Consider the following 11,448-nt stretch of genomic DNA (forward strand, 5'->3'; position numbering starts at 1 on the left):
AGTCCGAGAAAAGAAAGAGAAATAGGATGAAAATCAAAGGGAATTCAAATTCATCATTTTTGACTTGAGAATTGAACACTTTGGTGATTTAGAACACATTAAACAATGTGCTTAAGTTAAACTAATGTCATTAAGCTCCAGTTAATCCGAAAATTCTCGTTCTTACCTAAGCTAATGAAGCAATTAGTGGCCTAAGCTAATTAGTTCCTAGAACAAAATAGGGAAGGATGGAGAAGTATGGAGAAAGTTAGAGAGAAACATTCTTCTTGAGAGCAGGAAGAGAAACTTGGGGAAAGGAAAGAGATATAGGAAAAAAATAAAAGGGAATTGAAGTTCATCCTTTTGGACTTTAGAATTGAACACTTGGGTGTTTAAGAAGACCTTAAATAAGGTGCTTAGGTTGAACTAATATCATTAAGCTACGATCACTCATAAAATTCTCGTTCCTAGCGGCTATGCAAGGCTAGCTTGAGTTAAACTTTGCCACTTAAGCTAATGAAACAATTAGTGGCCTAGGCTAATTAGTTCCTAGAACAAAATAGAGAACGATGAAGAAGGACGAAGAAAGTTAGAGAGAAACATTCTTCTTGAGAGCAACAAGAGAAAGTTAGAGAAACAAAAGAGAAATAGGAAGAAAATTAAAGGGAAATCAAATTCATTCGTTTGGACTTGAGAATTGAACACTTGGTGGTTTCGAAAACCTTAAATAAGGTGTTTAAGCTAAACCAAGATCGTTAAGCTTATATTACATTGAAAATTCTCCTTCTTAGAGTGTAAAGATGGTAGCAAAAAAAAGATGGTTAGTTTGAGCTAAACTTGGCCACTTAAGCTAATGAAACCATTAGTGGCCTATGCTAATTAGTTCCTAGAATAAAATAGAGAAGGATGTAGAAGGACGAAGAAAGTAAGGGAGAAACTTTCTTCTTCAGAGCTAAAAAAGACAGTTATAGAAATAAAAGAGAATTATGAATAAAATCGAAGGGAATTCAAATTCATGCTTGTGGACTTAAGAATTCAACACTTTTTTGGGTGAATAATTAACCTTGAATCTGGTTCATAAGTTAAACTCAAATCGTTAAGCTACAATTACACAGAAAATTCTCTTTCCTAGAGGCTGTTCAAGGTTAGTTTGAGTTAAACTTCCCACTTAAGCTAATGAATCAGTTGGTGACCTAAGTTAATTAGTTCCTTGTACAAAATAGAGAAGGATGGAGAATGACGGAGAAGGTTAGAGAGAAACATTCTTCACGAGAGCTAGAAGGGAAAGTTAGATGAAAGAAAAGAGAAATTGGAAGAAAATCAAAAGGAATTCAAATTCACCCTTTTGCACTTGAGAATTGAACACTTAGGTGACTTTGAAAACCTTAAATAAGGTGCTTAAGTTAAAACTAATATCTTTAAGCCCCAGTTAATCCAGAAATTCTCGTTCTTAGAGGCTAAAGAAGGTTAGTTTGAGTTAAACAGGGCCACTTAAGCTTACTACAGAAACAATTAGTTGTCTAAGTTAATTAGTGCCTAAAACCAAATGGAGGATGGAGAAGGATGGAAAAAGTTAGATAGAAACTTTCTTCTTGAGAGCTAGAAGAGAAAGTTACAAAAAAATATAAAAAAAATAAATGAAGAGTAGAAAATCAAATGGAATTCAAATTCATCCTTATGGACTTGAGAGTTCAACACTTGGGTGAGTGAGAAGGATTGAATGAGGTGCTTAAGTTAAACTAATATCGTTAAGCTACAATTTACTCAGAAAATTCTCTTTCCTAGAAGCTATTCAAGGTTAGTTTGAGTTAAACTTCCCAACTAAGCTAATGAATCAGCTGGTGACCTAACCTAGTTAGTTGCTAGAACAAAATAGAGAAGTACGGACATGGACGAAGAAGGTCAGATAGAAACATTCTTCATGAGAGCTAGAAGACAAAGTTAGAGAAAAGAAAGAGAAATAGGAAGAAAAATCAAAGGGAATTCAAATTCATCCTTTTGGACTTGAGAATTGAACACTTTGGTGATTTAGAAAACCTTAAATGTTGTGGTTATATTAAATAGAGAAAGATGTAGAAGGACAGAGAAAGCTAGAGAGAAACGTTCCTCTTGAGATCTTGAAGAGAAAGTTAGAGAAAAGAAGGAGAAATAGGAAGGGAATTCGAATTCATCCTTTTGTGCCTGAGATTTGAACACTTAAGTAATTTAGAAAACCTTAAATGAGGTGCTTATGTTAAACTAATATCGTTAAGCTACAGTTACTGAGAAAATTATTTTTCCTAAACGCTGAGCAAGGGTAGTTTGAGTTAAACTTCCCACCTAAGCTAATGAATCATTTAGTGGCCTAAGCTAATTACTTCATAGAACAAAATAGAGAAGGATGGACAAGGACAGAGAAGGTTATCGTGGAACATTCTTCATGAGAGCTAGAAAATAAAGTCCGAGAAAAGAAAGAGAAATAGGATGAAAATCAAAGGGAATTCAAATTCATCATTTTTGACTTGAGAATTGAACACTTTGGTGATTTAGAACACATTAAACAATGTGCTTAAGTTAAACTAATGTCATTAAGCTCCAGTTAATCCGAAAATTCTCGTTCTTACCTAAGCTAATGAAGCAATTAGTGGCCTAAGCTAATTAGTTCCTAGAACAAAATAGGGAAGGATGGAGAAGTATGGAGAAAGTTAGAGAGAAACATTCTTCTTGAGAGCAGGAAGAGAAACTTGGGGAAAGGAAAGAGATATAGGAAAAAAATCAAAGGGAATTGAAGTTCATCCTTTTGGACTTTAGAATTGAACACTTGGGTGTTTAAGAAGACCTTAAATAAGGTGCTTAGGTTGAACTAATATCATTAAGCTACGATCACTCATAAAATTCTCGTTCCTAGCGGCTATGCAAGGCTAGCTTGAGTTAAACTTTGCCACTTAAGCTAATGAAACAATTAGTGGCCTAGGCTAATTAGTTCCTAGAACAAAATAGAGAACGATGAAGAAGGACGAAGAAAGTTAGAGAGAAACATTCTTCTTGAGAGCAACAAGAGAAAGTTAGAGAAACAAAAGAGAAATAGGAAGAAAATTAAAGGGAAATCAAATTCATTCGTTTGGACTTGAGAATTGAACACTTGGTGGTTTCGAAAACCTTAAATAAGGTGTTTAAGCTAAACCAAGATCGTTAAGCTTATATTACATTGAAAATTCTCCTTCTTAGAGTGTAAAGATGGTAGCAAAAAAAAGATGGTTAGTTTGAGCTAAACTTGGCCACTTAAGCTAATGAAACCATTAGTGGCCTATGCTAATTAGTTCCTAGAATAAAATAGAGAAGGATGTAGAAGGACGAAGAAAGTAAGGGAGAAACTTTCTTCTTCAGAGCTAAAAAAGACAGTTATAGAAATAAAAGAGAATTATGAATAAAATCGAAGGGAATTCAAATTCATGCTTGTGGACTTAAGAATTCAACACTTTTTTGGGTGAATAATTAACCTTGAATCTGGTTCATAAGTTAAACTCAAATCGTTAAGCTACAATTACACAGAAAATTCTCTTTCCTAGAGGCTGTTCAAGGTTAGTTTGAGTTAAACTTCCCACTTAAGCTAATGAATCAGTTGGTGACCTAAGTTAATTAGTTCCTTGTACAAAATAGAGAAGGATGGAGAATGACGGAGAAGGTTAGAGAGAAACATTCTTCACGAGAGCTAGAAGGGAAAGTTAGATGAAAGAAAAGAGAAATTGGAAGAAAATCAAAAGGAATTCAAATTCACCCTTTTGCACTTGAGAATTGAACACTTAGGTGACTTTGAAAACCTTAAATAAGGTGCTTAAGTTAAAACTAATATCTTTAAGCCCCAGTTAATCCAGAAATTCTCGTTCTTAGAGGCTAAAGAAGGTTAGTTTGAGTTAAACAGGGCCACTTAAGCTTACTACAGAAACAATTAGTTGTCTAAGTTAATTAGTGCCTAAAACCAAATGGAGGATGGAGAAGGATGGAAAAAGTTAGATAGAAACTTTCTTCTTGAGAGCTAGAAGAGAAAGTTACAAAAAAATATAAAAAAAATAAATGAAGAGTAGAAAATCAAATGGAATTCAAATTCATCCTTATGGACTTGAGAGTTCAACACTTGGGTGAGTGAGAAGGATTGAATGAGGTGCTTAAGTTAAACTAATATCGTTAAGCTACAATTTACTCAGAAAATTCTCTTTCCTAGAAGCTATTCAAGGTTAGTTTGAGTTAAACTTCCCAACTAAGCTAATGAATCAGCTGGTGACCTAACCTAGTTAGTTGCTAGAACAAAATAGAGAAGTACGGACATGGACGAAGAAGGTCAGATAGAAACATTCTTCATGAGAGCTAGAAGACAAAGTTAGAGAAAAGAAAGAGAAATAGGAAGAAAAATCAAAGGGAATTCAAATTCATCCTTTTGGACTTGAGAATTGAACACTTTGGTGATTTAGAAAACCTTAAATGTTGTGGTTATATTAAATAGAGAAAGATGTAGAAGGACAGAGAAAGCTAGAGAGAAACGTTCCTCTTGAGATCTTGAAGAGAAAGTTAGAGAAAAGAAGGAGAAATAGGAAGGGAATTCGAATTCATCCTTTTGTGCCTGAGATTTTTTTTTTTTTTTGGGTGAATAAGACATAAATAAAACAGCAAGATATACAAAGATACAAGGGGCATGCCCCAGGACCTACAGAGCTATACAAATAGGCAAAAACCACGAAGAACAAGACAAAAGGAACCATACACACAATGTTCAAAACCTATCTCGAAGAGAAATAGAAGACGAACATAAGTGAAGGAGCTAAAAGACAAAACAACCTGGAACAGCCATACATCAACAAAGGCTGCCAAAATTCAAAACAGACAACAAAGACATCAAATCCGCAGAGGAGGCCGAAAGGGAATAAGCCAAAGGCCTAAGATGTGCAGAGAAGTTATCTGCTGTATGTACCCAACATCTAAAACTATGGTAAACCCAACTATATTCTCTAGTACATCCCACTAGAGTAGGCCAAAATGAGTATGATTTAAATAGTTACAAACAGTAAATTAAAACAGCTTCTGAACATTCAGCAATTTTGGAAGGCGCATAGAGCAGCCATACCCATTGATTTGGAATTTCACACGACAGCTTTTAGATGACTAATCCCGAGAGTTTCCACTGCAGCTTTAAATGACAAATCCCTAAGGTAGAACAACCCATAGATTTAACAGGCCCCGAGATTTTCCACTGCATTTGCGTGTGCAGGCTAAACATAATAGAATGACCTGCCAATGAGTAACAGAAGATAGAAATCATGAGAATTAAGTAACCAAGTCAGAAGTAGATTCTCTCAATTTTGATCTCACTTCACTCGACCCACAGTATTGAATCTCACCACACTCGGATCTGCAGTAAAGATACAATATATTTAGTGGTTAGCTTGTAAAACATATAGATTCTAAAGTCACTCAACCCACAGAATTAAGTAACCAAGTCAGAAGTAGATTCTCTCAAATTTTGATCTCACTACACTCGACCCACAGTATTGAATCTCACCACACTCGGATAAAGCTTCCTTAATCTGCAGTAAAGATACACTATATATAGTGGTTAGCTTGTAAAACATATAGATTCTAAGTTCACTCAACCCACAGATTTCGAGGAACTAGTGACTATATGTCTCACCACACTCGACCCACAAATAGTATTCATCTTCAAGAGATCACACCTACACATTTAACAGCTAGTTAGATAAACACTCCATGTTAGACTCACATCCACTCAACCCACAATATACTGAACTCACATCACTCCGTGGTCCTCCCACCATTGTAGAGATGGGGCTTCAGAATGGATCTAGGGAGGTTCCATTGATCAAGGAACCAATCATCACCTGTTGCAATAGGAATGTTGCTAACAGATAACATTCTATTTCTTACCATAAGTACAATAGATTTGATGATAACCTCTACAGGTTTATATTCTTTGTTAAAAACTCTATTGTTTCTTTCAAGCCAAATATGATATACAGTTGTGAGAAAAGAAAGTCTAGTGATGATGGATTTCATGGACTTACCTTTGCTCTCTCTGTCGACAATAATAACAGTCTCAGGCCAAGAGACCTGCTGCCATTGCACATTACACTTACCTTGCATGACATGCCAAATTCTGGATGTGAAACTACACTCGAAGAAGAGGTGTGGATGGCTTTCAGTTAAATCAAGACAAAATGGGCATGTAGGACTAGAAGGGATTCCAAATAATTGGAGTCTATCACTAGTATTCAGCCTGCCATAGATAGCCAGCCAAACAATGAAGCTAACTTTGGGCTGCATGGCCCCAGACAAGGTTATACCAAGGCACCGAATCTTGCTTGTATCTCCACAGATCCCAAGCAGACTTAATTGTGAAGGCACCATCAGGGTTGAGAGCCCAGATAGTGGTATCCCTCTCCAAGGGGTTAGGAGGGCAATTGTTGGGGATTTGGGAAGTTAATTCCCTGAGATCCCAGGAGTTGGGAAAAGGCCAATGCCAAGAGTTCCCAACTATAATTTTACTGACTTTGGACTCCCCATTTAAGCCAGAGTCATACATGATTCTGTCACCATATCTTTCCCAGATAGGGCCAAGGTGGTGCCAATTGTCATACCACAAGAAGGTGTTCTGGCCATCACCAATCCTATGTTTAATAAGAGGGTGAATTGCTGGCCTGAGAGAAAGGATTTTCCTCCAAACCCAAGAAGGGTCATTAGGAGTTTTAATTTTCCAGAAGCATTTACCCTTTATGAGATAGATTTTGACCCATTGGCACCACATAGACTTTTCCCCTCCAGAGAACAAAAACCATACATGTTTAGCAATGGCAGCCTTGTTCCAAACCTCCATAGATTTGAACCCCAGGCCACCCTCTTTCTTAGGGACACAGACTTTATCCCAAGCAATCTTCGCACTATGCTTACGAAGATCAGTACCAGACCATAGGAAAGCTCTAAGGAGGCTCTCAATCTCCTTAATAACTTTCTTAGGTAAGATGAATAGAGATGACCAATAAACTTGCATAGAGAATAAGATGGTTTGGATGAGCTGGGCCCTACCCGCATAAGATAAAAGTTTATTGGTCCAGCTACTAATCCTCTTAGTGATCCTCTCAACCAGAAGTTTACAGTCAGTGGCTTTCAACTTAGTGGTAATGAGAGGCACTCCAAGGTATTTGACGGGGAGCATACCCTCAGAGAAAGTAGCAATGTGAAGGATACTGGCCCTTAACTCCTCAGAGCAGCCAGAGAAATAGATATTACTCTTGCTAGGATTCGGGGTGAGGCCAGAAAGAGCACTAAACTCATTCAATCCTTCCATAATCAAACGAACAGTGTTAGTATCACCCTTACTAAAAATCATAAGGTCATCAGCAAAGCAAAGGTTAACAATTTTGGTTTTCTCACATCTCCAATGAAATTTGAATAGAGGATTCTTAGACTTTTCCTCCATAATTCTAGCCAAAATCTCCATAGCTAAGACGAACAGATAAGGAGACAGAGGATCTCCTTGCCTTAGTCCTCTAGCACCTTTGAAATAGCCATGAAGGCTACCATTAATACATATGGAAAAGGATGGACTAGTTATGCAAGCTTTGATCCAGGTGATCACAATTTGAGGAAAGCCCATAGCAGTAAGAATGTCAATGATAAACTCCCATTTGACAGTGTCATAGGCTTTCATTATATCAACTTTCATGGTACATTTAGGAACAGGGGAGTTCCTATGATAGCCTCTCATGATTTCCTGAGATAAGAAAATGTTATCCGAGATTCTCCTACCTTGCACGAAGGCAGATTGAACAGGATCAATGAGGTTAGGAAGAACACCTTTAATTCTGTTGGCTATAATTTTAGCAATACATTTATAAATTGTATTACAGCAGGAGATTGGCCTATAGTCACCAACTTTTACCGGATTAGGAACTTTCGGAATGAGCACAATTGTAGTGTTGTTGATTTCAGACAGAAGTTTCCCAGATTCAAAGAAGGCTCTTATGGCCTGGGTTATGTCTTTACCAACAATACTCCACGTGCTTTTAAAGAAACCAGCTGAATAACCATCAGGGCCAGGGGCCTTATTGGTTTTCAGGGACCAAAAAACATCCTTGATTTCCTTATCAGAAACAGGACTGGCCATCTTAATAGCTTGGTCGTGAGTGACCCTAGCTTTAATCAGATCATGAACTCTCGTGGTGCCTCTATGATTGTTCTGTGATGGAGTGCCAAAAAGTTTAGAAAAATAATCAATAAAAGCCCCTTGGGTTTCCTCAGAATTAGTTGAAACCCTCCCATCCTCCATCTCAACATTGAGAATTTTCCCTCTATTGATGTTACTCTTCACAGACCTAAAGAAGAACCTGCTATTCTTATCACCCAGACCAAGCCATTGGACTCTAGATTTTTGATGAGCCAATTTCTCCTCCACAGCACTAAGATCCACATATTTTTTAAACAAGTTCCTCTCAAGGAGCTGAAAAGAGCTATTGCAAGGATCTTTGTCAAGTTTCCATTGGATGGAATCAAGCTCAGCTTTAGAGGCCAAAACTCGAGTTGAAATGTCACTAAACTCTTTCTTATTTAAGGATTTAAGGATAGGTTTAAGGCTGCGGAGTTTCTGACAGATTCTAAACATAGGGACGCCTCTAATATACTGATTCCAGTCCTGGGCCACTTTGGGAAGAAAATCCTTATGCTCAGCCCAGAAATCAAAATATTTAAAGGGTTTTTTGAAGGATTGGGCCTTACCAGAGACACTGACAACAACTGGCGTGTGATCGGAGATACTAGAAGGGAGAAACATAGCATTAGAGACAGGGAATTGGTCAATCCAAGACTCATTGACCAAAACTCTATCAATCTTAGTGGCAATGTAATCCCCCCTAGTCCTCTTATTCGCCCAAGTAAATTGACAACCACCATATGAAAGGTCAACAAGCTCAGCATTGAGAATGTAAGAATTAAAAACCTCTTTCTCACTGTTCCACAGGAGAGACCCCCCAAACTTTTCATAACTGTATCTGATGGCATTGAAATCACCAAGAAAGGTTAGGGGGCATCAGAATAAAGGTTGGAAAGACTGAGCATTTGGTCAAGAAACTTTTTCCGCAAAATACTACAATTCTCGGCATAGACAAAACAGGTTTTGAAAATCTTGGCTTGAGATAGGTCATTTATTTCACAGAGCATATGCTGGTCAGACAAATTAACCAAGGTGACATCACAAAAAGTTGGGTCCCAAAGCACACAAATTCTACCAGGTTTATTAGGTTGAGAGTTAGTCAAAAAAGACCAGTTGCTCATGCAAGATGAGAAAACATTGTTTTCATTTATAGCTTTTATTTTGGTCTCCAAAATACCCATGACCTTAATTTCTTCTTTAATCAAAAAGTTTCTCATTTCTTTATGCCTAGAGGAGTCATTGAACCCTCTAATATTCCAAGAAGCTATTTTAAAAGACATGGATAACAAAAAGTAGTAACTCTCAACCCAGGATAACAGAGGTTACCTTTTTTTCTTCTTCTGGCTTTTTCCCTTGCCAGAAGATTTGCTGGTGGTAGAACTTGCAAGATATGCATCAGGAGTGGCTCGTGGACTGTTCACATCAGTTTTCAGATTCTCCACTTTCTCCAGAAGTTTCGTTTCCCCTGGGAGGGCTAGCTTGGTAATATCCAGCAGGTGTTGTTTGATCTTTGCTAGTCCATCCTCAGTGTTTGTAGCATCTGCATGTGTAATGGTGTTTTTATCAAGGGTTGTAGCCTGCTTCTCCGAGCTTGTAATAATAACCATATCAGTGGGTGAATTATTTTCAGACAGATCTTGACAGGTATTCTGAGAAGGATTTGCTGCCTCTTCTTCAGAACTACTAGCCAACTTGCCTTCCATATCTTCCTCAATTGGATCTTGATTACCCACTTTCCTTTTACCCTTGGCCAGAACAGTGCTCCACCCTGGATCTGGGTTGTTCTCTGTTTCTTTCTGGAGGTTCACTAGTTTAGCCACTTGGGTCGTAACACACTTATTAGTGTCATGCCCAAAAACCAAACAGTGTTCACATTTTGTGGGGAGACCCTGATACTCCACCTGAATTATCACTTGCTCTTCTCCACATTTAACTGGAAATGATGGAGGTTGTTTGGCACTTGCATCCACTTCCACACAGATACGGGCAAAGGCTACTCTAGTTCCTTTCACTGTAAGGTGATCAGTGAAGAGGGGGGTTCCAACTGCACTAGCTATTCTACTCAGCCCATCGCTATCCCAGTATTCCAACGGAATATTGAAGAATTTGACCCACACAGGGACTTTCTGTATTTTATCCTTTGTCAGTCTCATCATCCTAGTCCATTTTTTGAGAATAAGGTGGAATCCTCCTATATACCACGGTCCCCCCTCAAGGACCTCACTGCAACAGTTGGGACTTTCAAATATGAAGAAAATGAAACCCTCTCCATTCGCCAAAACCTCCTTAAGGCCTTTGTTCTTCCACAGACTAAAAGCTGTATTCCTCATATAATTGAAAGCAACCCCCTTGTCGATAAAATACCCTACTAAGCAAGAGTCCCATTTTTCCAACGGGTGTGGTCTAGGGGGGAGATCTACACTGATAAAATCATTATTAACTAAAGGAGGGATATACCTCAGCGGAAGACATGAACGATCCGGATTTGCAGCTACTTCAGCCCATGATTTCGATGTTCCAGAATCCATCCCTTGCCCTCTGCCTCCTCCTTGGCCTCTTCCGCCCCGGCCTCCTCTGTAGCTTGTACCCCCTCCTCTACTCTTAGGATCGTAGTGATCACCCTCATCTAGGGTTTTTGGTTCATTAGGACCTTCTGGGTTGAACGATGGATCTGGTTGGAGGGTCTGAGCTTTCCTACCATCGACCCTAGATCTCGCGATCTCCAAGCTATCAGGAATGTTCCTAAAAGTTTCATCTTCCTTTTCCATCTCTATAGCCCATCTAGGGCTTGGGTTAGATACAGCTGGTGATTTGGGCTCCGACTCTCTCGGTTCAGGGTTCTTCATCCTTTGCAGGCGATCGGCAATCATTTGAAGATCCATAGTTTGAGAAGGATCGGCTTGAATGTTAGGGTTCGTGGTTTGGTTGTTTCTGGCTGTGTCGCTCAGATCTTTCATGATTTGGGTATTTGGGATATTTCTGGTTTCAACACTTCGAGCCCTAACCGGACTCCTCACTGCAGGCTCATTAAATGTTGGATTGATGGAGTTAAGATCGGACATCGAGAATTCAATGAGGGATTGAAACCCTAGAAAACGAAAGGTTTTCTAGAGAGATGTCAGAGCTTCTCTCTCTAAGATTTGAACACTTAAGTAATTTGAACACTTAAGTAATTTAGAAAACCTTAAATGAGGTGCTTATGTTAAACTAATATCGTTAAGCTACAGTTACTGAGAAAATTATTTTTCCTAAACGCTGAGCAAGGGTAGTTTGAG

At 38.3% G+C, this 11,448-nt stretch overlaps 1 protein-coding gene across 1 annotated transcript; it reads right to left on the reverse strand.

The window, feature by feature from the left end:
- Nucleotides 1-5,763: 5,763 nt before the first annotated feature.
- Nucleotides 5,764-11,235, reverse strand: LOC145793351 (uncharacterized). Its single transcript, XM_082876161.1, has 4 exons — nt 9,500-11,235; nt 6,312-9,011; nt 6,033-6,244; nt 5,764-5,849 (listed from the first exon to the last, which is right to left on the reverse strand). Exons 1-4 carry the CDS (start codon nt 11,233-11,235, stop codon nt 5,764-5,766), a joined length of 4,734 nt encoding a protein of 1,577 aa, XP_082732287.1.
- Between the last annotated feature and the right edge of the window lie 213 nt (nt 11,236-11,448).

The sequence above is a fragment of the Camellia sinensis genome, chromosome 6 (genome assembly GCF_055761805.1).
Source record: "Camellia sinensis isolate YWXY chromosome 6, ASM5576180v1, whole genome shotgun sequence".
In the NCBI taxonomy this organism is placed as follows: domain Eukaryota; kingdom Viridiplantae; phylum Streptophyta; class Magnoliopsida; order Ericales; family Theaceae; genus Camellia; species Camellia sinensis.

Coding starts and splice junctions, on each gene's coding strand:
- LOC145793351 (XM_082876161.1), bottom strand. CDS start 11,235: ATGTCCGATCTTAACTCCATCAATCCAACATTTAATGAGCCTGCAGTG. Junction 9,012..9,499: donor AGCCAGAAGAAGAAAAAAAG/GTAACCTCTGTT, acceptor CAATGCCATCAG/ATACAGTTATGAAAAGTTTG. Junction 5,850..6,032: donor TGTCGACAGAGAGAGCAAAG/GTAAGTCCATGA, acceptor CTATTGCAACAG/GTGATGATTGGTTCCTTGAT.